Below are 27642 nucleotides of genomic sequence, written 5' to 3' on the forward strand. Positions count from 1 at the left end.
GGCAACATTTTAAAGTTCAGCCCCGTCTCGTCGGTGTTATACACTTGGCAGGGTAACAGTTCATTTTCTTCTACAATTTCTTGAAACTTAGCAGAAAACTCCTTAGCAGCTGCGGCAGCGGGAGATAGTTTTTCACCGGAAATAGAAACAAATCGGACACCATGACGAGTTTTCCAACTGCGGCGGCGCGGTTCTTTCCGTCCCTTTACGACGAACCTGCACCTATCTGTGAACATTATCTCATCAGATCGTCAGTAGGAAAGCCGAGTAAAACCTACTGTACTTCGACGTGAACCAGGCTGCAATTAAAGCCACTAATCTACGTTTCAGGAGAAAGTTTTCATATGAAATGAAAGGAAATTTTGTCCTCAATTAATATATTCTGAAACTTAGGTGAACAAGTATCACTGCCAAGCCCGTGCTAGTCTTAACACAGTCACTCACAATCCCTTTCACTCGCGTTAGCAAGTTTATGGTGATGCATTTCCCGTAAACGTAATAGCTACAAAATACTGATTGTTTTAGATCGATAATGCTCACCAAATATTAAGTCTGTCGGTACCAAATTCAGTCACAGTTTTTACCCACTGACCTGCTCAATACGCCACGCGGAATATATGTCGTGTCTCGTCACAAAATTCGCTTAAAAATTCCGAAATTTCTACACACACATCGGAATAATTATGCCGTCACTTTCAAACACTTTTGATGTATGAAACACTGTTAGATCCGGCAACTTATCATTTCCATCGGAACTACTACTACACACGTCCGATCTTCTTCATGGCTAGGCTTCGACTCTTCTATTTTATACTCTAAGTCTTCTCTACCAGCAGAGAAAGGCGCGCGAAGAATATTGCTTTACCATTGGTCAGTTTACTCAACAGCCAATAGCAAAACAACATTCTCCCGCGTCAGTCCGCGCTTTTCCTCAATAACCAATCGCAAAATAGTAAACCTAACTACTGCACTTTTTACCGACGTAATTATCTAATATGCTGAAGTTTTGCTTATACATAAAGTTATTTACTAATGTTATTTATACATGAATTAACTTTCCCTTTACCATAAACTTGCTTTACAAATCTATTCTACTAAAATCCCCTTTGTTCATATCCATACTTCTTCGAAATGTTCCCACACTAAATCCTACTACATAACTCGTTAAACAATTATCTTCATATTAACATTAATCCATACTGACGCATCATTCATACTGATAAAACACATTTATAACATTTTACATTCACAAAAAGACATAACAATACTTTATGAAAATACTAGAACAGTTTATGAAAAACATTCTATTATTTTAGTGCACTCTACTGTGCACAATCGAAACTAAATCAGTCCCCTATCCAATACTGTCCTCTATCGGCTGATACATCAACTACGTGCGCATCCAGTCTCGCGTCATCATCTGTCACTCTCCAGCTCTGAGACACATCTCCCACTTAACCGCCTCCAAGGCAGGATCGTTATATGGCGCTAAGCCTCACAACGATCAATCCAGCCTTCACTGGCAGCAAATTTACTTTCGGCTTCCAGTTTTTTTTGCAATACTATCGCTTTTTCTTTGAGAATTGGCCCGAATATTGGAGTTCTTTTTTCTTATTTCTTGACAAAACCGCATCCACAATGCGTTATCAAGCAGTTCAGGTTTAGGCTCTTTTAATGTTTTGCGATTCTTCAGAGTGCTTTCACCATCAATCGTAACTGTACAGGATTCAATGTCTTTTCGAGTCTTCCTCCAATCCTTAATTGTCGTAACACCTACATTCAGTTCCTTTTCAATTTTTTGGAGCGATTCTCCTTCGTCCAGTCTTTGTAGGACTGCTGTTTTTCATTTAGTGAAAGAGTTACGTGTTTACGTTTGAATCCAGACACGTTGAAAAACAGACAAATGTACACACAATGAATCTACCGTAATAAGTACTGTAGAGAACACGGAATAAAGCAAACAACGGCGTTTTTTAATCCCAACAAAAGATAAAGCTGCACAATAACGTACAGTATAACAATATGCACAGCGATAGACACCTCAACAATGGCCCGACAGACGTCCAGTCAGTGACAAGTCGGCACAGGCTCGCGAGCCTGAGCATGGTCGGACTAACCTCAGTGACGGACCATCCAAGGTCGGATTAGGAGGGTTCTTGTGACATTATCCTGACTGCCTTGTCCGAGAATTACTTCGAGCAGATAGTTAGAGAACCAACTCGTGAAGCTAACGTTTTAGACCTCATAGCAACAAATAGACCGGAACTTTTCGACTCCGTGAATGTAGAAGAGGGTATCAGTGATCATAAGTCAGTGGTTGCATCAATGACTACAAGTGTAATAAGAAATGCCAAGAAAGGAAGGAAAATATATTTGCTTAACAAGAGTGATAGGGCACAAATCGCAGAATATCTGAGTGACCACCATCAAACGTTCATTTCTGAGGAAGAGGATGTGGAACAAAAATGGAAAAAATTCAGAAACATCGTCCAGTACGCCTTAGATAAGTTCGTACCGACTAAGGTCCAAAGCGAGGGGAAAGATCCAACGTGGTATAACAATCATGTACGAAAGGTACTACGGAAACAAAGAAAGCTTCATCATAGGTTTAAGAGTAGTCGAATCATAGCTGATAAGGAAAAGCTAAACGAAGCGAAAAAGAGCGTAAAGAGAGCAATGAGAGAAGCATTCAACGAATTCGAACATAAAACATTGGCAAACAATCTAAACAAGAACCCTAAAAAGTTTTGGTCATATGTAAAATCGGTAAGCGGATCTAAATCCCCTATTCAGTCACTCGTTGACCACGATGGCACCGAAACAGAGGACGACCGAAGAAAGGCAGAAATACTGAATTCAGTGTTCCGAAACTGTTTCACTGCGGAAAATCGTAACACGGTCCCTGACTTCAGCCGTCGCACGGACGCCAAAATGGAAAATATTGAAATAAACGATATCGGAATTGAAAAACAACTGCTATCACTTAGTAGCGGAAAAGCATCCGGACCAGACGAGATACCCTTAAGATTCTACAGTGATTATGCTAAAGAACTTGCCCCCTTTCTATCAGCAATTTATCGTAGATCGCTGGAAGAACGTAAAGTACCTAGCGACTGGAAGAAAGCGCAGGTCGTTCCCATTTTCAAGAAGGGTCATAAATCAGATGCGAATAATTATAGGCCTATTTCGCTTACGTCAATCTGTTGTAGAATAATGGAACATGTTTTGTGTTCTCGTATTATGACGTTCTTAGATAATACAAATCTCCTTCATCATAACCAACATGGATTCCGCAAACAGAGATCATGTGAAACTCACCTCGCCCTATTTGCCCAAGAAATTCACAGTGCCGTAGACACTGGCGAGCAGATTGACGCCGTATTCCTGGACTTCAGGAAGGCATTTGATACGGTTCCGCACTTACGTTTAGTGAAAAAAATACGAGCTTACGGAACATCGGACCAGGTTTGTGATTGGATTCAGGATTTCCTAGAAGAAAGAACACAACATGTCATTCTTAACGGTTCAAAATCTGCAGATGTAGAGGTAATTTCGGGAGTACCGCAGGGAAGCGTGATAGGACCTTTATTGTTTACAATATACATAAATGACTTAGTTGACAACATCGGTAGCTCCGTGAGGCTATTTGCAGATGACACGGTTGTCTACAAGAAAGTAGCAACATCAGAAGACTCGTACGTACTCCAGGAGGACCTGCAGAGGATTAATGCATGGTGAGACAGCTGGCAGCTTTCCCTAAACGTAGATAAATGTAATATAATGCGCATACATAGGGGCAGAAATCCATTCCAGTACGATTATGCCATAGGTGGTAAATCATTGGAAGCGGTAACGACCGTAAAATACTTAGGAGTTACTATCCGGAGCGATCTGAAGTGGAATGATCACATAAAACAAATAGTGGGAAAAGCAGGCGCCAGGTTGAGATTCATAGGAAGAATTCTAAGAAAATGTGACTCATCGACGAAAGAAGTAGCTTACAAAACGCTTGTTCGTCCGATTCTTGAGTATTGCTCATCAGTATGGGACCCTTACCAGGTTGGATTAATAGAAGAGATAGACATGATCCAGCGAAAAGCAGCGCGATTCGTCATGGGGACATTTAGTCAGCGCGAGAGCGTTACGGAGATGCTGAACAAGCTCCAGTGGCGGACACTTCAAGAAAGGCGTTACGCAATACGGAGAGGTTTATTATCGAAATTACGAGAGAGCACATTCCGGGAAGAGATGGGCAACATATTACTACCGCCCACATATATCTCGCGTAATGATCACAACGAAAAGATCCGAGAAATTAGAGCAAATACGGAGACTTACAAGCAGTCGTTCTTCCCACGCACAATTCGTGAATGGAACAGGGAAGGGGGGATCAGATAGTGGTACAATAAGTACCCTCCGCCACACACCGTAAGGTGGCTCGCGGAGTATAGATGTAGATGTAGATGTAATGCGAAACGAGCTGCCCTTCTCTGGACTTTTTCGATGTCTTCCATCAATCTTGTCTGGTTGTTGTTGTTGTTGTGGTCTTCAGTCCTGAGACTGGTTTGATGCAGCTCTCCATGCTACTCTATCCTGTGCAAGCTTCTTCATCTCCCAGAACGTACTGCAGCCTACATCCTTCTGAACCTGCTTAGTGTATTCATCTCTTGGTCTCCCTCTACGATTTTTACCCTCCACGCCGCCCTCAAATACTAAATTAGTGGTCCCTTGATGCCTCAGAACATGTCTTACCAACCGATCCCTTCTTCTAGCCAAGTTGTGCCACAAACTCCTCTTCTCCCCAATCCTATTCAGTACCTCTTCATTAGTTATGTGATCTACCCATCTAATCTTCAACATTCTTCTGTAGCATCACATTTCGAAACCTTCTATTCTCTTCTTGTCCAAACTATTTATCGTCCATGTTTCACTTCCATACATGGCCACACTCCATACAAATACTTTCAGAAACGACTTCCTGACACTTAAATCTATACCTGATGTTAACAAATTTCTCTTCTTCAGAAACGCTTTCCTTCCCATTGCCAGTCTACATTTGATATCCTCTCTACTTCGACCATCATCAGTTATTTTGCTCCCCAAATAGCAAAACTCCTTTACTATTTTAAGTGTCTCATTTCCTAATCTAATTCCCTCAGCATCACCCGACTTAATTCGACTACATTCCATTATCCTCGTTTTGCTTTTGTTGATGTTCATCTTATATCCTCCTTTCAAGACACCATCCATTCCGTTCAGCTGCTCTTCCAAGTACTTTGCTGTCTCTGATAAAATTACAATGCCATCGGCGAACTTTAAAGTTTTTATTTCTTCTCCATAGATTTTAATACCTACTCCGAATTTTTCTTTTGTTTCCTTTACTGATTGCAAAATATACAGATTGAACAACATCGGGGAGAGGCTACAACCCTGTCTCACTCCCTTCCCAACCACTGCTTCCCTTTCATGTCCCTCGACCCTTATAACTGCCATCTGGTTTCTGTACAGATTGTAAATAGCCTTTCGCTCCCTGCATTTTACCCCTGCCACCTTCAGAATTTGAAGAGAGAGTATTCCAGTCAACATTGTCAAAAGCTTTCTCTAAGTCTACAAATGCTAGAAACGTAGGTTTGCCTTTTCTTAATCTAGCTTTTAAAATACGTCGTAGGGTCAGTATTGCCTTACGTGTTCCCATATTTCGACGGAATCCAAACTGATCTTCCCCGAGGTCCGCTTCTACCAGTTTTTCCATTCGTCTGTAAAGAATTAGAGTTAGGACTTTGCAGCTGTGACTTATTAAACTGATAGGTCGGTAATTTTCACATCTGTCAACGCCTGCTTTCTTTGGGATTGGAATAATTATATTCTTCTTGAAGTCTGAGGGTATTTCGCCTGTCTCATACATTTTGCTCACGGGATGGTAGAGTTTTGTCAGGACTGGCTCTCCCAAGGCTGTCAGTAGTTCTAATGGAATGTTGTCTACTCCTGGGGCCTTGTTTCGACTTAGGTCTTTCAGTGCTCTATCAAACTCTTCGCGCAGTATCATATTTCCCATTTCATCTTCATCTACATCCTCTTCCATTTCTACAACATTGCCCTCAAGTACATCGCCCTTTTATAGACCTCCTCCTTCCACCTTTCTGCTTTCCCTTCTTTGCTTAGAACTGGGTTTCTATCTGAGCTCTTAATATTCATACAAGTGGTTCTCTTTTTCTCCTTGTCTGGTAATGATTCCATAACGCATGGCAATACTCTAGCAGAGGACGGACAAGGGGCATACTGTCTAGTGGATTTGTTTCATCTTGTAAGTGTTCTGCCAACGTAACGCCATCTTTGGTTTCCTTTCTCCACAACGTCATCTGTCTGATAGTTCCAATTTAATTTGTTCGTAAATGTTATTCTTAGATTATCAGTTGAACCGACAGCCTTTACATTTGTGTGATTTACCGTGTAACCGAAATTTAACGGACTTCTTTTCAATCATATGTCGATGACTTCACACTTTTTTATTATTTAGAGTCAACTTCCCCATTCAGCACCATAAAAACATCTTGTCTAACTCATTTTTCAGTTGCTTATAACCTAATAATGACTTTACTAGACGGTAAATGATAGCATCATCTGCAAACAATCTCAGAGGTCTGCTCAGTTTGTCTCCTAAACCATTTATATACAGGGTATTTCAAAAATGACCGGTATATTTGAAATGGCAATAAAAACTAAACGAGCAGCGATAGAAATACACCGTTTGTTGCAATATGCTTGGGACAACAGTACATTTTCAGGCAGACAAACTTTCGAAATTACAGTAGTTACAATTTTCAACAACAGATGGCGCTGCGGTCTGGGAAACTCTATAGTACGATATTTTCCACATATCCACCATGCGTAGCAATAATATGGCGTAGTGTCTGAATGAAATTACCCGAAACCTTTGACAACGCGTCTGGCGGAATGGCTTCACATGCAGATGAGATGTACTGCTTCAGCTGTTCAATTGTTTCTGGATTCTGGCGGTACTCCTGGTCTTTCAAGTGTCCCCACAGAAAGAAGTCACAGGGGTTCATGTCTGGCGAATAGGGAGGCCAATCCACGCCGCCTCCTGTATGTTTCGGATAGCCCAAAGCAATCACACGATCATCGAAATATTCATTCAGGAAATTAAAGACGTCGGCCGTGCGATGTGGCCGGGCACCATCTTGCATAAACCACGAGGTGTTCGCAGTGTCGTCTAAGGCAGTTTGTACCGCCACAAATTCACGAAGAATGTCCAGATAGCGTGATGCAGTAATCGTTTCGGATCTGAAAAATGGGCCAATGATTCCTTTGGATGAAATGGCGGCCCAGACCAGTACTTTTTGAGGATGCAGGGACGATGGGACTGCAACATGGGGCTTTTCGGTTCCCCATATGCGCCAGTTCTGTTTATTGACGAAGCCGTCCAGGTAAAAATAAGCTTCATCAGTAAACCAAATGCTGCCCACATGCATATCGCCGTCATCAATCCTGTGCACTATATGGTTAGCGAATGTCTCTCGTGCAGCAATGGTAGCGGCGCTGAGTGGTTGCCGCGTTTGAATTTTGTATGGATATAGGTGTAAACTCTGGCGCATGAGACGATACGTGGACGTTGGCGTCATTTGGACCGCAGCTGCAACACGGCGAACGGAAACCCGAGGCCGCTGTTGGATCACCTGCTACACTAGCTGCGCGTTGCTCTCTGTGGTTGCCGTACGCGGTCGCCCTACCTTTCCAGCACGTTCATCCGTCACGTTCCCAGTCCGTTGAAATTTTTCAAACAGATCCTTTATTGTATCGCTTTTCGGTCCTTTGGTTACATTAAACCTCCGTTGAAAACTTCGTCTTGTTGCAACAACACTGTGTTCTAGGCGGTGGAATTCCAACACCAGAAAAATCCTCTGTTCTAAGGAATAAACCATGTTGTCTACAGCACACTTGCACGTTGTGAACAGCACACGCTTACAGCAGAAAGACGACGTACAGAATGGCGCACCCACAGACTGCGTTGTCTTCTATATCGTTCACATCACTTGCAGCGCCATCTGTTGTTGAAAATTGTAACAACTGTAATTTCGAAAGTTTGCCTGCCTGAAAATGTACTGTTGTTCCAAGCATATTGCAACAAACGGTGTATTTCTATCGCTGCTCGTTTAGTTTTTATTGCCGTTTCAAATGTACCGGTCATTTTTGAAACACCCTGTAGATTCCTTGGGAACACCAAATATCATTTCCGGTTTAATCGATGAATTTCCGTCGATTACAACGTACTGTTACATTTTTGAGAGGAAATCACGAATCCATTTGTACAACCGAAACGAAACTTTATAGGTACCCAATGTGATTAGAGGTCTCTTGTTAGGAACGGTGTCTAAAGCCTTATGGAAATCTAGAAACATGGAGTCAATTTGAGATCCTCTGTCTATAGTTCGTAGACTGTTCCCTTAGATGTAATTAATAATGTTCGAACACAGTATCCAAAATAATACTGAAAATCGACGTCCGTGTTACGGGCCTGTAATTCACGGGAATACTCCCATTGCCATTTTTGAGTATTGGTGTGATCTGTGCAACTTCCCAGTGTTCACGTATCGATCTTACGTCGAGCGAGCTGTTGTATATAGTTGCTAAGTATGGAGCTATTGTATCAGCATTCTCTGAAAGGGACCTAACAGGTGCACTCTTTACCGGAATACTCGCCTTTATTAGATGATTTGAGGTACTTTACTACACTGGGGATATCTACTTCTAAGTTACTCACGTTGACAGCTGTAACTGGTTCGAATTCTCGAATATTTACTTCGTCTTTTTCGTGAAGGAATTTTGGAAAACCATGTTTAGTAACTCCGCTTTAGTGGCACTGTTATTGGTAATACACTGAAACGCCAAAGAAACTAGTATAGGCATCGTTTTCAAATACAGAGGCATGTAAACAGGCAGAATACAGCGTTGCGGCCGGAAAAAGAACCTGCAAGAACGAGACCAACGACGATTGAAGAGAATCGTTCAACGTGACAGAAGTGCAAACGTTCCGCAAATTGCTGCAGATTTCAATGCTGGGCCATCAACAAGTGTCAGCGTGGGAATCAGTCAACGAAACAACATATATATGGGCTTTCGGAGCCGAAGGCCCCCTCGTGTACACTTGACGGCTGCGCGACACAAATCTTTACGCCTCGCCTGGGCCCGTCAACACCGACATTGGGCTGTGGATGACTGGAAACATGTTGTCTGGTTGGACAAGTATCGTTTCAAATTGTTTCGAGATCTCCACCCTCTCGTACTCTTATGGATTTATGGACAGCCCTGCAGGATTCATGGTGTCAGTTCCCTCCAGCATTACTTCGAATCCATGGCACGTCGCTTTGCGGCACCTCTGCGTGCTTCCGGGGGCCCTACACGACGTTAAGCAGGTTTACCACTTTCTTTGGCTCTTCAGTGTATTACCATCGGTATCGCGCAGTGAAGATATTGATTGTGTCTTGCCGATGTTGTCGTTTACATATTACCAGAATCTCTTTGGATCTTCAGCTAGATAACAGAGTTTTATGTCCAACACAAGACACACCCGCTCGACTGAGATGTCTAATTGTTTATTCACAGGATTGTGATACTTGGACAAACAACTTAAATGTAGGTATACTAGAAGGGTCTTCCAGATTAAGCACCAAATAAACGAACACTTCTTCCGTAATTCTTAGACGGCATAAAAGGCTATTCTTGCTACTGCCAAGAATAAAGTCTCCAGAATGAGATTTTCACTCTGCAACGGAGTGTGCGCTGATATGAAACTTCCTGGCAGATTAAAACTGTGTGCCGGACCGAGACTCGAACTCGGGACCTTTGTCTTTCGCGGCAATCTGCCAGGAAGTTTCATATCAGCGCACACTCCGCTGCAGAGTGAAAAATCTCACTCTGGAAACATCCCCCACGCTGTGGCTAAGCCATGCCTCCGCAATATCCTTTCTTTCAGGAGTACTAGTTCTTCTGGGTTCTCAGGAGAGCTACTGTAAAGTTTGGAAGGTAGGAGACGAGATACTGACAGAAGTAAGGCTGTGAAGACGGGGCATGAGTCGTGCTTGGGTAGCTCAGTTGGTAGAGCACTTGCCCGCGAAAGGCAAAGGTCCCGAGTTCGAGTCTCGGTCCGGCACACAGTTTTAATCTGCCAGGAAGTTTCAAGAATAAAGTCATTTGCTAGGCTAGGTAGTGGATATAGAAGTTTAAGTTCCGAAACGCAACAAGTCCACTCGTCTTGAATGATAAGTTCTTTTACCACCTTACTTCAATGCCCGAAACGATGTCCTAATCCATACCCCCCTGGCTTGCAGTGTCCGGTCCCCGACAATCTGACGTCTTGATCAGAAGAGCGGCGGTGAACGGTGGACTGGAGACGACAGCTGGAGTGGCGGCGGCTCTGGTGATGATCGTCAGTTCCGGGCAGGCGATGTCACTCCTTCTTGCTGCTTCAGCGAGAGCTTATATCTTCGCTTCACGGAGGATTACTTCGCTTTGTGTGGCTGCAGAGCTGGGTCGCTGTAGCAAAACTTAGTGCCGATCTGCGCATGTAGATTCTAGCTGTGTGTGACGATTGCGGTATCGGCGCGACCGCCGGAATCGCCCTCTGCTGCCTTCCCTACTGACTTCCTCTCCCCTCCTCTGTACGAGCGGAGCCGTGGGCGTTTCAATATTGCGGCCAGCAGACATTCAGCCGCTGGCGTTCCGTGATAGGCGCGCCACAGCACAGAGATTCGTTGTGGAAGCTCTTAAAAGCATCTCGTACTGAAGTCAGCGCTACGTTTCGAACCTCAGTAAACATCACCACAAACAACATCGCCAATCTTGGCGATATTGAATTCTTTTTAATTTGGCATGTCTTATTCGTTGCCTCATGCAACAGTGATTTTGCCTGTTTCGTGTTCCCCGGGGGATTAGTACTATCTTTAATTACACTGACAAGCTAGATAAACTGGTACACACGCATAATGTAGTGTAGGGCCCCCGCGAGCACGCAGAAGTGCCGCAACACGACGTGGCAAGGACTCGACTAATGTCTGAAGTAGTGCTGGAGGGAACTGACACCATGAATCCTGCACAGCTGTCCATAAATCCGTACGAGTACGACGGGATGGAGATATCTTCTCACAGCACTTTGCAAGGCAGCCCATATATGCTCAATAATGTTCACGTCTAGGGAGTTTGGTGGCCAGCGGAAGTGTTTAAACACAGAAGAGTATTCTGGTCGTGTCCGGGTGGAATTGCCCAAGTCCGTCGGAATGCACAATGGACACGAATGGATGCAGCTGATCAGATAGGATGCTTACATATGTGTCACCTGCCAGAGTCATATCTAGAGGTATGAGGGTTCCCATATCACTCCAACTGCACACGCTCCACACTATTACAGAGCCTGCACCAGTCCTCTGCTAACATGCAAGGTCCATGGAATAATGAGGTTGTCTCCACACCCGCACACGTCCATCCACTCAACACAATTTGAAACGAGACTCGTCCGAACAGGCAACACGTTTCCAGTCGTCAACAGTCTAATGCTGACGGACCAGTAATCAAGGGTACGCGAGTGGGACTTCGGCTCTGAAAGCCCATATCGATGATGTTTAGTTGAATGGTTCACACGCTGGCACTTCTTGATGGCCCAGCATTTAAATCTGCAGCAATTTACGGAGGGGTTGCACTTCTGTCACGTTGAACGATTCTCAGTTGTCGTTGGTCCCGTTCTTGCAGGATCTTTTTCCGGCCCCAGCGATGTCGCAGATTTGGTGTTTTAGCGGATTCCTGATATTCACGGTATACTCGTGAAATAGACGTACAGGAAAATCCCCACTTCATCGCTATCTCGGAGATGCTGTTTCCCACCGCTCGTGCGCCGACTATAACACCACATTCAAACTCACTTGAATCTTGACAAACTGCCGTTGTAACAGCAGCAACCGGTCTAACAAATGCACCAGACACTTTTTGTCTTATACAGAGTGTTACAAAAAGGTACGGTCAAATTTTCAGGAAACGTTCCTAACACACAAATAAAGAAAAGATGTTATGTGGACATGTGTCCGGAAACGCTTAATTTCCATGTTAGAGCTCATTTTAGTTTCGTCAGTATGTACTGTACCTCCTCGATTCACCGCCAGTTGGCCCAATTGAAGGAAGGTAATGTTGACTTCGGTGCTTGTGTTGACATGCGACTCATTGCTCTACAGTACTAGCATCAAGCACATCAGTACGTAGCATCAACAGGTTAGTGTTCATCAAGAACGTGGTTTTGCAGTCAGTGCAATGTTTACAAATGCGGAGTTGGCAGATGCCCATTTGATGTATGGATTAGCACGGGGCAATAGCCGTGGCGCGGTACGTTTGTATCGAGACAGATTTCCAGAACGAAGGTGTCCCGACAGGATGACGTTCGAAGCAATTGATCGGCGTCTTAGGGAGCACGGAACATTCCAGCCTATGACTCGCGACTGGGGAAGACCTAGAACGACGAGGACACCTGCAATGGACAAGGCAATTCTTCGTGCAGTTGACGATAGCCCTAATGACAGCGTCAGAGAAGTTGCTGCTGTACAAGGTACCGTTGACCACGTCAATGTATGGAGAGTGCTACGGGAGAACCAGTTGTTTCCGTACCATTTATAGCGTGTGCAGGCACTATCAGCAGCTGATTGGCCTCCACGGGTACACTTCTGCGAATGGTTCATCCAACAATGTGTCAATCCTGATTTCAGTGCAAATGTTCTCTTTACGGATGGGGCTTCATTCCAACGTGATCAAATTGTAAATTTTCACAATCAACATGTGTGGGATGACGAGAATCCGCACGCAATTGTGCAATCACGTCATCAACACAGATTTTCTGTGAACGTTTGGGCAGGCATTGTTGATGATGTCTTGATTGGGCCCCATGTTCTTCCACCTACGCTCAATGGAGCATGTTATCATGATTTCATACGGGATACTCTACCTGTGCTGCAAGAACATGTGCCTTTACAAGTACGACACAACATGTGGTTCATGGAGCTCCTGCACATTTCAGTCGAAGTGTTCGTACGCTTCTCAACAACAGATTCGGTGACCGATGGGTTGGTAGAGGCGGACCAATTCCATGGCCTCCACGCTCTCCTGACCTCAACCCTCTTGACTTCCATTTAGCCGGCGGCGGTGGTCTAGCGGTTCTAGGCGCGCAGTCCGGAACCGCGCGACTGCTACGGTCGCAGGTTCGAATCCTGCCTCGGGCATGGATGTGTGTGATGTCCTTAGGCTAGTTAGGTTTAAGTAGTTCTAAGTTCTAGGGGACTGCTGACCACAGATGTTAAGTCCCATAGTGCTCAGAGCCATTTGAACCATATGAACTTCCATTTATGGGGGCATTTGGAAGCTCTTGTCTACGCAACCCCGGTACCAAATGTAGAGGCTCTTCGTGCTCGTATTGTGGGCGGCTGAGATACAATACGCCATTCTCCAGGGTTGCATCAGCGCATCAGGGATTCCACGCGACGGAGGGTGGATGCATGAATCCTTGCTAACGGACGACATTTCGAACATTTCCTGTAACAAAGTGTTTGAAGCCACGCTGGTACGTTATGTTGCTGTGTGTTTCCATTCCATGATTATGTGGTTTGAAGAGAAGTAATAAAATGAGCTCTAACAACGAAAGTAAGTGTTTCCGAACACATGTCCACATAACATATTTTCTTTCTTTGTGTGTGAGGAATGTTTCCTGAAAGTTTGGCCGTACCTTTTTGTAACACCCTGTATAGGCGTTGCCTACCGCAGCGCTGTATTGTGCCTGTTTACATATATCTGTATTTGAATACGCATGCCTATACCAGTTTCTTTGGCGCTTCACTGTAATTTATTTCGTTTAAATCTCTCAATTAGCGCTGATACGATTTCTTTGAATTTAACCCACATCTGGTCTATACTTACACAGTTAAATTCGAGGGAGTGGAGACAGTCTCTTAGGAAGGTGTCAGGCGAATTTTTATGAAACGTGTGACAAAATTTGTGCAAAAATTGGCGAACTGCGTAAAAACACAGCGACGTATGCAAGCTACTCAGCAGTCGATAGATAAAGTCGACGACGGTGGAGAACTGCTGAAACGTTTCGCAACAGATGATAAAACATGGGCTTACGACTATGTTATCAGAGATACAAGCAATGTAATACATGAATCTCTCATTCCGATATCAAAAAGCCTTACTTTCTACTAACATTTAAGTTGATGTGAAACAACCATATACACCACAGACGAAAGCTTCGCGGACACCGAGGTTTCTGGATCTTTATAGGAATTATAATAGTTTTTCCTGTTGAAAACGTAATCACCATGAACTGTAGAGGGGCCTGAAGATGGTGAATTGTAACACCGAACCCGGCACCCGCGGGATCAGGGATTTTCACCTGCCTCAAGATGACTTGGTGTTTGGTTGTCCTCATCATTTTTCATCATCATTCATGAATGTGGCGAGTTTGGACTGAGCAAAGGTTGAGAATTTGTACGGGCTCTGATAACCACGCAGTTGGGCGCCCCACGAACCGATGATGATGGTGATGATGATGATGATGATGATGATGATCATCATCATCATCGAAACCGGTCGCACATAAATAAAACTAATACATACAAGTGAAGGTATTATCATTATTGCACATAAATACAGCAGCTGCAGTTCAATTGCACGTTAGAAGATCGATACACAGTTACAAAAGCATAAAAAAATTACATGTTTTAAAGTATTTCAGAAAGAGTCCAGTTACTTAAAAGCAGCAAAACTTTTATTTGATGCCAACTTGATTGTGAGTGCAAAATTTATGGGTCACGAAGGTATATGTTCAGCGAATGACATTGTTAACCATGACGGATTTAGGCTTGCGACAGGCGCCTTTAAGACTACTCCTATAGTATCCAGCTTCTATGCTGAGGCTGGCGAGACGCAACTTGCCGTCTGGTGATAGCTGCACATCATGCACCTAGTCTACAACCCACAGACCATCTGTCACCAACCTCCTACACCATTTCTCGTCCTGTAGTGAGCAGATAGACCATTCGGGAATCGTACTATGCAATAAGTAGTGACATTCGGTGTGACTGAAATCACTGTCCTAAACTGAGGGCAGGGGCAGTAACGGTTTGATTTCGGAAGAGCCCTAGGGTAAGTTTAAAACTATTGACGTACAAGAAAAGCTCTGGCAAAAACAACATTTTTAAATAACACTTTAGCCAAGCACCGCTGTAACGTTGTACACATGGATGCGTCTAAAAAGGGAGATTCTATCGGTTGCTCTATTATATTTCATGAATATGTCCTCAAGGTTCGTTTACCAATTGAATTTAAAGTGTGTAGTGTTGATGTTCATATTATTTTCAGGATACTAGAGGTGATGAGACGTTATCGAACTATGAAATTCCTCGTCTGTTTTGACTGCATAGATGCTCTTGAACCTATACGGCGATTGTACTTGAAAAAAAAAGTATAGACTCCCCATGATTCCTTTCTCGTTTCTGCTGAACGTCAGGATCATGCGTCAATGGAAGAAGAGTAGGCTGGGTTGAGAGATGACAAGATGTTGCCATAAACCAAAATACAGCTATATTTTCCGACAAGCTTTGAACAGGACAGTCTCCTGTGGCACATTCGTTTCTTCATCTAACGATAAAGCAAATGTGTTATGGATTTAAAGTATTTGTATTGTGTCAAGTCTTCTACTTAGAAGGCCAGAAGGGAGATTTTAGTTCATTCCCAGCGTGGCAGGATAATCAACATAGTTTTTTTTATGTAAGTGATCATCCAGCAAAATATCCTGTACTACTGTTGCAGTCTCTTCTGTTTAAGTATTTGTATTTTAAAAATATGTTTTAAGATAATTACATATTCACAGTTTTGTGATTTGTTTAGAAGATGGTGGATGTAGGCGTAAATGTGAGACTGAATTGCAAGTACGTAATGAGTATGCTCTTAACGAAGGTTTTTTGATAGGATACTAATTTCTGTATTTAAAAATTTTCATCACATTTGTCTTCGAATTTTTAAGTAAGAGCAATAATAGCTATACTGATGGACACCGTAAATCCGCAACATTTTCATCATGACTGGTCTCTTGCGGCATGTCTCTGAGTCGGTTTTTATTTCACTCATTTCTTGTGGAAATTACAGGTACCCAGCGAACTGTCGTGATGGATCTTCAACCATTTTCTGTGATCTGACAGACGTGACTTTCAGTTTACAGGTATTCCACTGTCTACACCACGACGGTGAAGGAGGCAGAACGCTGTTAGTGGATGGGTTTAGAGCTGCAGAAGATGTGAAAAAGACGCACCCAGAGTCTTACAGGAGACTATGCACGACACCTGTGGAATTCCGTTATCTGGAGAAAGGAAGGCACTATTCATTTACCGGACCAATACTGAGCCTAAATGCAGTCACTAAGGATATCGAGCACATCAGGTGAGTTTCGTCAAAATATTTAAATACTTTCATCATAGAGAACACCGTACGTCAAAACCTGTTCTTGATAAAATGCGGATGATTCGCCCATCTTCCTCGTTAAGTTGGCAAATAACATTCGCAATCACAATATGTAAGTGTAAGACAATAAGACATCAGCTGATATCCTGTAAATATGTGCAGCATATAGTTACTAAGTATATTTTTGTGGTGATCTGTATAATCCTTTCGTTGAACAAAGGATCATTCTTTCAGAAGAAATACTCATAGACTTGCTCATAGGTAACAGGTTTGTTGCATAAAAACACTGTTATCTATTATTACTTAAGGTAAGGCTGTCAACAGTTAAAGCATAAATTATACTGTACTGATCTCAAACGTACACCATTCACTTTCTTCCATATCCTAGAGTCTCCTCTCCGCGAAATCCATAGTTAATGATTGATCTATTATAAATACTCTCTATAGCTGACGTGACGTTCCTATGGTCGCAGTTATTACCGGTTACATACACTAAATTTACTTGTTTCAACAAACTGAATACTGGTATTTATTTGTAATGAATGTCAAAAGTCATGGGATAGTTACCTAATGTTGTGCACGATATCATTTAGCCCGCTGATGTCTTTCAAAGCAAAGCTGATAGTTCCCAACAGATATTTTTGACCATGCTCATTCGATGGTTGCTCGTAACTGCGGATGTAAGAGTTTGATTACAACTGAGAACGTTGACAATGCCAGCAAAATTTTAGGCTCACTTTGTGCCGGGTGAAGTAGTACGTTGGCCAAAGCAAGGAATGAAATGGTTCAGAATGCTCTTCAAACCCAATTCAAACGATAATCGTCCTGTGACCTGGTAGACGCTACATTGGTGACATAGAAAATGTTTATAGGGAACATGAAGTATAGTAAGTGATGAATTAATCACCTAGTAACTGGAAATGGTGATTCTGAAGTCCTGACTGAGTCAACTTCACAAGAGCAATCAATGTCAATATCCGATACGCCATTACGTACCCGACCTGTTCTTCAGTACCTTGTTGAAACTGAAGTTAATGCTTTCCTGTTGGTGATGCCACACGAGAACCAGCTTCAGTTACTAGATAACTTCATTCACCATACCAAAATGCATTTTTCTCGTGATCTAAAGTCCAATTAACGTGTCTGCACGCGCGTAGTATCTCTAGTTCTTACATCTTTTGATGTCTTATATAAATGGCAGCTGTTGCTATCGCCACCTAGTCGACACATATCTCACTAAAAGAAGGGGAAATTATTTCATTCAGTGATGATTTACCATTAGAACAGTATCTGAAATAAGTGACATTTCAACACGAAAAGTAGTATACTTCGCATATTTTCATACACTTATGTCATATGGTATTATTTTTTGGGGTAATTCTTCTGATTCAAAAAGGGTATTTTTGGCTCAAAAACGGGCTGTTCGAGCTATGTATGGTGTAAGTTCGAAAACCTCTTGTCGACCCCTATTCAATAGTCTGGGAATTTTGACATTGCCCTCACAGTATGTATTTTCTTTAATGTCGTTTGTTGTTAGCAATATTAGCTTATTCCCAAGAGTTAGCAGCTTTCACTCAGTTAATACTAGGCAGAAATCAAATCTGCATGTGGAATGCACTTCCTTGACTCTTGTGCAGAAAGGAGTGCAGTATTCTGCTGCATCCATTTTCAATAAGCTACCACAAGAACTCAAAAATCTTAGCAGTAGCCCAAACACTTTTAAGTCTAAACTGAAGAGTTTCCTCATGGCTCACTCCTTCTATTCTGTCGAGGAGCTCCTGGAAGAGCTAAAAAATTAAGCAAATTCCAGTGTTACATTCTTGATTTTCTTTATTTAAACTAACGACTTGTCGCCTGAATATGTTTCTTATATTTCATTTTATCTGTTTCTACAATCGTGTTATAATTTCATGTATTGACTCGTTCCATGACCATGGAGACTTCTCCTAAATGTGGTCCCACGGAACAATAAATAAATAAATAAATAAATAAATGATTGTAAACCTGCCAGGATGATTCTGCTCAAATGACACTAAATGCGTTTTCTACGATTGTCTGATGCCTCCAGAAACCTACTTCCAGTTTACTACTTACAATGTGGGTAGAGAAATTTTCGAAATTGAACAGTTATCGAAATAGAATTTCCAGTTTGTCTTGTCGAAATTATCATTTCGAGTTCAAACTCCAGTAGCTCTCGCCGTGCAGTCTGAAACAGGCCTACGTTAGAATGACTTCTTTTGAATACTGTGAAAGAAGAAAGAATGATGCTCGTGTTCACCCTGTATAGATCTTAGAAGGGGGGGGGGGGGGCTTAGACACAGCCAACTCATTCGGCCCATATTTGGCAGGACAACCTAAAATGAAAACTTTAAGATATTTTGGCTCAACGGCCCTGTCGCTCCATTCCATCCCCGTTTATGAAAAAATCACCCCTATGTTCATGACGCGCAAACGGCCCAAAATTGACAAAACCAGTAGATAATTGAAAACTGAGTACTTTTCATCATAATATATGGGATATGCAAACACATTTTCCTAAAAGTCAAGGAAATAACCTTTACGACTACCGCTTATGTATACATCAGCTAGAAGCTGTTTTATGAAACCGTCGCTGACGCAGCAACCAAAAGCATTTGGCTTAGGGGCAGAGAACCTGCTTCCGATTCCCAAATATATTAATTTTTTTCATTTGTATTTTATCCGTTTCAAAAGAGGCAGGAATGGGAGGGTTAATAAGCTAAGTAAATAAATAAGAAATAATAGCGAAGTAAGCAAATAAATTTCTCAAGCCATTTGGATTAGTAAAGAATTAAAATTTTCAGATTTGTTACAAGAAAATAACTCCTAGTAAGAGTGCTTTGGAGACGGGTATTGGACTTTATTTATCGCATAAGGGAGGAAAATCATTGTTGCAGTTGGTAGTATATATAAAATAGCGCATTCTACATGGCGCAATATTCCATAACAGCGTCTGTTGCCTAATTTTCTTCTGCGTTTATAACGAATAAATGATTAATTTAGTCCTCGGGGTATAGATGAAGACAATCGTTTATCCGCCTCGCTAAAAATCTTTTTTCCATCACTCAGACCAAATGCAGTAAACCGACAAGTTAAATTTACAAAACGTATCTTGAGAATCTTTTAAATTACATTCATGTATGATAGCAGTTTATAGATAGCGAATGTCAACCGACTTGCGCGGTAGAAGTAATACCGCTAAACTGCCCACCTGATTGCCAACAGCGTGACTTTATTTTTATCGCCTATTTAAAAACTTTATTTCGAGGCTTCAAAATTGTCGACTAATAATAAAATCCGTTGTAAGTGCCACAACTGCTATTTTGAGGAAATCGCAAAAAACTTCCAGAAAGCATTCCTTTTTGATATACTTGTTTTTTTTATAGCCTAAAGAAATGAAGACAGTTAATCTACAAACATTTTTAGAGTAAAGTTACCGTAAAACACTTAACAACAACAACAAAATTGTTGATGGAACAAAACAAGAACAAGGCTAAGTGCCAACCTCTCTAACATAAAAACTGGGCTAAGTTTAACACTTATATCTGTAAATAAAGGGGTGTGGGAAGGATAATAAAATAACTTTATTATTATAAAAACCTGGAAACTACTCTTTACAATTTTTATATAATTATATTGTTATGAAAAGTCAGTTCAGTTAGGCCTGCAGGACTGCTGTGTTAGCAAACAAACTAGTTAAAGAACAAAGACAAAATCAAGCACGTTGCTGTGTTCTTACAAGTTTTATTTCAAAATAAATGCCTTTTAAAAAAGTTTTAAAAGTTACATTTTGTATTAATTTAACACTATTTTATAAACAAAATATTGCAGTGTTACAGTCTATAAACAGCTGCTGTGTTTACTCAGTCAGATTTTGGTAAAACAGTTTGTTTTCTTGTTTGAGATTAGGTATCATCTTTTTTAAGTCCTCCTGCTTCTCAGTTTTCAACCTGGCTGTTAGTTCAAGCTGGGGTAGATCTAAGTCTTTTATGGTTTCCATCTTCACACCTTTTTGAACATATTCGTTTGCATCCACGTTTCAACTTCATTGAATTTTTTTGTTGTAAACACTTTCCTGGGTAGGTTTTGGAAACTTTGAGCCAAACGGCCTTGGAAATTTCTAACGTTTTTGTGATGTGTTCTTTAGCTGCTTTGGAGAAATCATAAAAATCATCATCGTTCATCATAGTGGTTAGAAAAGGAGTTTTGCTATTGGCATTACACAAAACTCCCACAAGATCCAAAGAAAATTCACATTTTTCTACTCTTTTTCTTTTTTCAATTAGAGCAAAGTCTGTCACATGTTAAGTATGAGTGTCCAGAGACGACATACTTGGGGTGAACTTCGTCAAAGAAATCATTACAGACCAAGTATATCCATAGGAAAATACCATTTGGTTTTTGTTTTGGCCGCAGCTGTTGTCAGACCACACTATTAACTTTTTTCCTGGGTAATTTTACTTTTAATCTTCCTTAACACACAGCTCGCAATTTCTTTGCCTCCCCTGCCACTCATGCCGTCATGCCAAAGAAATATACAACCTTTATTATTATCTGCTATATGCAATCCCAAATTTTAACAAGGAAGTTGAGAAAATAATACATTTGGCAGTGTGACAGTGTTGGCAAACAGAAAACCTATTGTAAATCTATGGATACTGTGCATGTATCACTTGTAGGAGTGGTAGAATATACATGATCACGAAACTTCCTGGCAGATTAAAACTGTGTGCCGGACCGAGACTGGAACTCGGGACCTTTGCCTTTCGCGGGCAGAAGTAAAGCTGTGAGGACGGGGCATGAGTCGTGCTTGGGTAGCTCAGTTGGTAGAGCACTTGCCCGCGAAAGGCAAAGGTCTCGAGTTCGAGTCTCGGTCCGGCACACAGTTTTAATCTGCCAGGAGGATTCATATCAGCGCACACTCCGCTGCAGAGTGAAAATCTCATTCTATATACATGATCACGTTTCATCTCTACTCTAGCTTTTTCGGCACGTCTATGATGAAATTCTAGTTAAGTACAATGCACAGCTCTATTGGTTGAGTCATTCAGCATTTTACTTTTAAGCAGATCACATGTGTTACACGTATTTTTCCCTGGGCGGTGAAATCTCAGTTTTTTGTAGTACAAATATCTAATTTTTGTGTTTGGATAATGCATAACAAAAGCATCATACATTCTGCTGTAATTTAAATCTTAGTTTAAAAACAGAAGGGAGCTTTTAGCCCTTGTGCAATGGCTTTCATCCTTGGGAAGCTTTTGATGTGTTGAACAATGCGTTTCACATCAGCAGCTGTATATTTGTTTTGTTTTTTTTTTGTTTCTATTTCCCTTATGTTCAATGTAGGTAACATCGTCACTCTTTTTTGCTTTTACCAAGGTTTCCACTCTTCGCCTCGTAATTTTGTGTATTTCCAGAAAGGTTTTTTTTGCAGACTTCAAAATGTCCGCCTTTGTCATCAGGAACTGTATAAAAAACACTATCCTGTCCACGACTCTCTTCGGGTTCTTTGTAAGAACCATGACACCTTCTTCTAACACTGCATACACTTAACTTTCCCATCAAATAAGAGTTTTGTTTAACATTATCACCTAGTTCGCCTAGTTTGTAGAACTGATCGAATATGTTTGATTTGTATTCCAATGCAATGTCTCTACATTGATAGTGGCGCTGGCATGAAATTTACAATAAACAACTATGGGAATTAGAGGCATTAAGTAATTTGTGACTGCCACGAATAACTTGTTTGTTTGCCACTCTGCACAGTTAGTAGGTCTACTGTAGTCCAGGAACAAAGTCCAACATAACCTAACGTGGCCTGCATAATCTAAACGTAGGTTAGCTTAAAACGCCACAGAAAAATCATAATCAAGCGAAGTTCTTCAAAAAAGCCTTAGTCCTAAGGCGTTAAATTTATCATATACACTTACCTCATCAGGTGTAGGTCGCTTTTGAGGTACAGTAACTTTCTTATTGTTCTCATATAGTTTTCTCTCGGTTCTTAGCTTCTTATTTATTTGGGAAACACTATCTTCACCACTTTTCCGACATTTTCTTGTTTCATCCATCACATAAACCACAATAGTAAACACAAAGACAGGACTAATCACTGCAGCTTGAACACAATCGAATCTCAAACTAAAAACATCAACACAGGCACATAGCCTGGGTTTTGTTTCAGAACAGGTGGCACTTGGCACATGGCGCATTCTGGTGGCAATGTTTTAAACCATACTGATTAATAGAAAGCCCGGTTTTTACTGATGAAGGTTAGGCACATAGCCCATATTTTGACAATAAAACGAATTTTTTGTTTTTGGCACTTAGACCGGATCTTATAATTAGTCGACAATTGTAGCCTGCTTCTGGAAACGCAGCGGGAATTGCACAATCGCGCGGGTACAATAACGATTCACAGCATATTTCATGCTCAACTTTTAGCACCAAATTTTCAAGTTATATTAGCGTATTTCTGGTATGCATCAAAAATAATTCCCTAAAAATAAATATTTTAAAATGTAAACCACGTCTGTTTTCTGTTGAATCTTCGAAAGGAACGATGTAATTGCGCGAAGACTATACTCAATGGATGTTGTTGGTCTCACCAGTGTATTTGCTTCCAATATTCATATAACAAGTACCATCCATCTAGTCGTTCGAAAAAATGGAGGACATGTAACAGTGCGAGTGAAAGAGCCAGGATTAAATTTTTAATTTTTTTGCTAATCCAAGTCGTTTGAAAAATTTATTTATTTACCTTATTATTTCACATCGATTTACTTTCCATATTAACCCTACTATTCATATCAATTGCAAAACGGAAAAAAATAAAAAAAATGAATGTGCTTAGGAATCGAACACAAGTTCTCTGCTCGCCAGCGAAATGCTTTTCAATAAAATAAAATTATTTTTTCTAATTAAATAAAAGCAATCTTCTGTAGTTGATTATCATGAAATAATACAAAGTTCATTTTCCAAATGAGTGTGTCAATTGTATTTTTGAGGAAATTTATAAGCTTTATAATTATTTTTATATTTATTCTTTGTTTGGTGACTTCTAATGCTTTTCACACACCTCTCTCACTTACACGAAATAGCTATAGGAATTTAAGAGATTCTTCTGTGGTTCCTGCTTTCTCATTGTGTCGATTATCTACGAACTGTCATTATAGACAGTACTTGGGTGGATTCTTTGATCACGATATGCAGCATGTTGCCAAATGTTTTCTTGTGATTATCATCCCCATCCCGTGCAATACGAAAATATTCCCCTTCATCATTGGGCAAATATTCCGATAATGTAGCATCTCGTTTCGCAATAATGTAGGTGATCATTCATAGTGCTGCATTTTGTTTAGTAACGGTATCGCGTACTGTCAGGCCTCATCAGTTCTCGAACGTTCAGATAGCGCGAAGGCTACTCGGTGGCTAAGAAAATTCCACATGTCCTGCGCTGGTCCACAAACAAATCTATGCGCGAGCGAGTCAGTTTCCGCATTTGTGGCAGGTGGCTGTTGCGCTGAGGTGTTTTCTGTGCAGCTTGTAGTTTGTAGGGATTTTGTCATTGACATTTAGATACCGTCGTGAGCGAATACGTGAAGGCAGGAAAGTCTGGTGAATATTTCACCACAGTACTGTCTACTTCACATGTGATTCCCTTTCTTCAATGGAGTCTCCCCGTGCGGCCTTTGTCATGACTGTGTTTAAAGCCTTGTTAAGCAGCAATGACGTGATTGATATACTGGAGCGAACATGACTAAATTCAAGAAAATATTTCTGGGTGTCCTGATATTCGGGAGGAATCGGCGTGAGGTGTACCAGTGGCGATCGGTTCCTTTGCCTCATGTTGGTTAAGAGACTGTGAAGAAGGCATGCGCCCTATCGCTGTGTTTCTTTCTCATTTCGATTGACAAGGAGCGTTGCGCATTTGTCGGACGCTGATGAGCTCAAGGCCGTCCCGTGAGGGAGCCAGAATGACTGCCGTGAAATTTTAAAAATATTACCAAGGAGGAGAAACCAGTTGAATACTCGCTGCATATTCGCCACCAAAGCTTCAGGGAGCGGAAATACTTGGGACATGAAGTACATTTTTCTTGCGACGGATACACGAGTTGTTTGCACTTTTCACAGGAGGTTCGGGTAACTGTCGGACTGAGATTTGGACTCATGCGGTTCAGGAGGTCAGACCAGTTCTTAGTTATCACGTGACCTCGAGCAACCACCTAGCAGACGCCCAGAGAAGGGTGCGAGGTCTGTTGCTCAGCCCGTATCACTTCAGAAGTTTCAACAAAGCTCCTACTTAGGGGAAGTACGGTCGCCTTTGTGCTGTTGATCTGAGCGCCAGATGCCTTCATATAGATTTTAAGTATGTCTTCCAGGGAGGCCAAGTCTTGTTGGGAAGACACAACAACGGATACATCGTCTGCATGTACTGTGCAGCGGATCCCCATGTTGTGCACTACCAATCCTCTAATTCTGTTTTAAATGAGACGTTGTAGTGGTTCAATGGCAATAGCGTACAGACCTATGGACAGCGGAGATCCTTAGTAGACAGACCGACCATTGCGGAGAGGTTTTGTGAGGTGATCACTGAATGAAAGTCAAGAAGAAACATTTGATAACATTCCATGGAGGATTGTCGTAATACGATCGCCATATGCCATCCTCTTCAACGCTTCTATTACAGACTCGTAGTTCTCACGGTCAAAAGCTTTAAAAAAGTCTAAAAATACAACTGCTTTTCTCTTTCAGTTACGGCCGCTGCTGCTTAGCATATCACGTCCCTTAGCCCACAGCCCGCATCTCGTGGTCGTGCGGTAGCGTTCTCGCTTCCCACGCCCGGGTTCCCGGGTTCGATTCCCGGCGGGGTCAGGGATTTTCTCTCTGCCTCGTGATGGCTGGGTGTTGTGTGATGTCCTTAGGTTAGTTAGGTTTAACTAGTTCTAAGTTCTAGGGGACTGATGACCATAGATGTTAAGTCCCATAGTGCTCAGAGCCTTAGCCCACATGGTGCAGCAAGCATACTTCTACGAGGGACGGTACAATGTTGGTACCTGCCTAAAGTCTTTCCCAAGAATGATTCCAAACGAATCTTGATCATGTGCGTAATGATTCTGAAATCTGCATTAAGCAGTGTGAAAAGACGCTGGTTGCATATATGCGTGGTCCGGCCAGTTTTCGGGAGAAGTGGTAATATGCCCTCTTTCAGAGTGTTAGGTACACTGTTGCACCACACCACACGTCATTAGCAACAACTGGAAGAGTGTCTTCGAGGATGTCCCAATAGCACTGGTAGAATTCTGCGAATTCTGCTCCGAAGACATTAAGCCCTGGCGACTTTCCCTTAGCTGTGCAGAATGTTGCTTCCTCAGTCATCGATCGTGAGTGGTGCTTCCAGAGTGACCCTACGCGCCTCTTGCAGGTGTTCTTGGATGGTACTTAGCACTGCGTAACAAGCTGGTTCGCCGATATTTTGCCTTGTCTCAGTTGGCCGAAAGCTCTTTTGTATAGCCGTGCTGAAATGAGTGTCTCTGTTACGAACTAATGTGTACAAATTGTGTCGAGAGCTTAAAGTTGCCAGAATGAATGTTCATGCTGAACAAAGGAGTGGGCGTCCCTCAATCTTGATTGGTGAAGTAGTGAACCAGATGGAAGAAATTATTCGTGGCGATCGTCGACTGTCTTTCGACGAGCTGACCACAATCATCTGCAGGTATCTTCCGCAAGAAATCATTGCTGAAAACTTCGTTACCGAAAATTGTGTGTGAAATAGATAATAGGACAGCTCATAGATCAACAAAAAGTCAACAGAATCGCATCTACATGGGAATTTCTCGAGCACTTCGAACTGGAAGGTGAACAGTTAATTGACTCTTTTGTGACTGGCGGCGAAACGTGAGTGGCCCACGCCGCCCCTGAAAGGAAAAGACAGTCAACACAGTGGCGACATCCCTCAGCAACATCAGCGAAAAACTGAAACCGTCGCTTCAGCCCGAAAATCGTAGCCTGCCTTCTGCACATCCTCGCCCGAAAGGAATCTTCGGCTCTGGCGTACCTACTGCGTTACAGCATTTGCAATACAGGGACGTGCGGTATCATGAACTTGGTGCACAATTCCACAAAGGCGGTTTTCGACAGACATGCTTCCCCATATGTATTCTTTATTCTCCGATGGATGTCTACAGGTGTTTGTCCTTCGGTAGCCAACAAAAGAATAACAGCACGTTGGTTCTGTTTGGACGCTTTTGATAATAACGCTGCCATAATTCACGTTTGTGCATTTGCCGCACCCACATCGGTAAGAGACGAATGCGAAATTAATCCCTTGGCCACATGTTGGTGCATGTATATCCGCATCGAACTCGCGCTACGATGTATATACGCTGCAGCAAAGCTCTCAAACTGAAACTTTTTGATCGCCCCTTATAAGCAGCCTTACAAGGACTGACGAAGGAATATATGTGGAACTAATAAAGATTGATGACAAAGACTGAAAGGGTGCGAGTGAAAACGTCGAAAGACCTAACCGAAAAATCGAAGAATGCTCAAGTGCAAAAGTCTATAGTTCAGAAAAGTTTGATAAGGTACAATCGCAAGTTGAAGAAGAAGAAATCAGATTATCTGTAACAATATCTGCTACAGATTAGATTGGGGAGCGAGCCTTGCAAAAAATTCATATCGCATTGAAAGTTCCAATTTTTCACGAAACTAAGGAAGTAAATACTGAAGGCAACACGAATTGCTCAATTTCAATATTGATAGTACCGAGAGTAATGCTAAAATGTATCTCGAAATGTTGCGTGGAAGGAAATGTTTCAACAATGAATTGTTTATGTGGAAATGTGAAACAAATGATAACGTAGATGAATGTTGTCAGAGAAATTCTTATATAGGTGTTGTGATGGATGTAATTAATTGTGACGATGATATGCATAAGAATGTACTAAGGGATGATGATAAATGAGAGGCAACAAACACTATTTCATTGTCAAATCGCAAATATGTTGTTATATTTAAGTATTAACGCAAAGTACCAGGTATATGTTCGCAACAATCACATACAAGTAGTACTGAGCAAGGTAAACTTAAATAAAAGAAGTAAGTGTTCGATGTAATTAAATA

The 27642-nt window shown here is 41.8% G+C and overlaps 1 protein-coding gene across 1 annotated transcript in view; it reads left to right on the plus strand.

Annotated features, from left to right (window-relative positions):
* LOC124722899 (trimethyllysine dioxygenase, mitochondrial) overlaps positions 1-27642 on the plus strand; it is a 488590-nt gene that overhangs the window by 286939 nt on the left and 174009 nt on the right. The window contains exon 7 of the mRNA XM_047248039.1: positions 16258-16482. Within this exon, the coding sequence (XP_047103995.1) occupies positions 16258-16482 (225 nt within the window). The remainder of the gene's footprint in view (positions 1-16257; positions 16483-27642) is intronic.

This window comes from Schistocerca piceifrons, chromosome X (assembly GCF_021461385.2).
Source record: "Schistocerca piceifrons isolate TAMUIC-IGC-003096 chromosome X, iqSchPice1.1, whole genome shotgun sequence".
Classification (NCBI taxonomy): Eukaryota; Metazoa; Arthropoda; class Insecta; order Orthoptera; family Acrididae; genus Schistocerca; species Schistocerca piceifrons.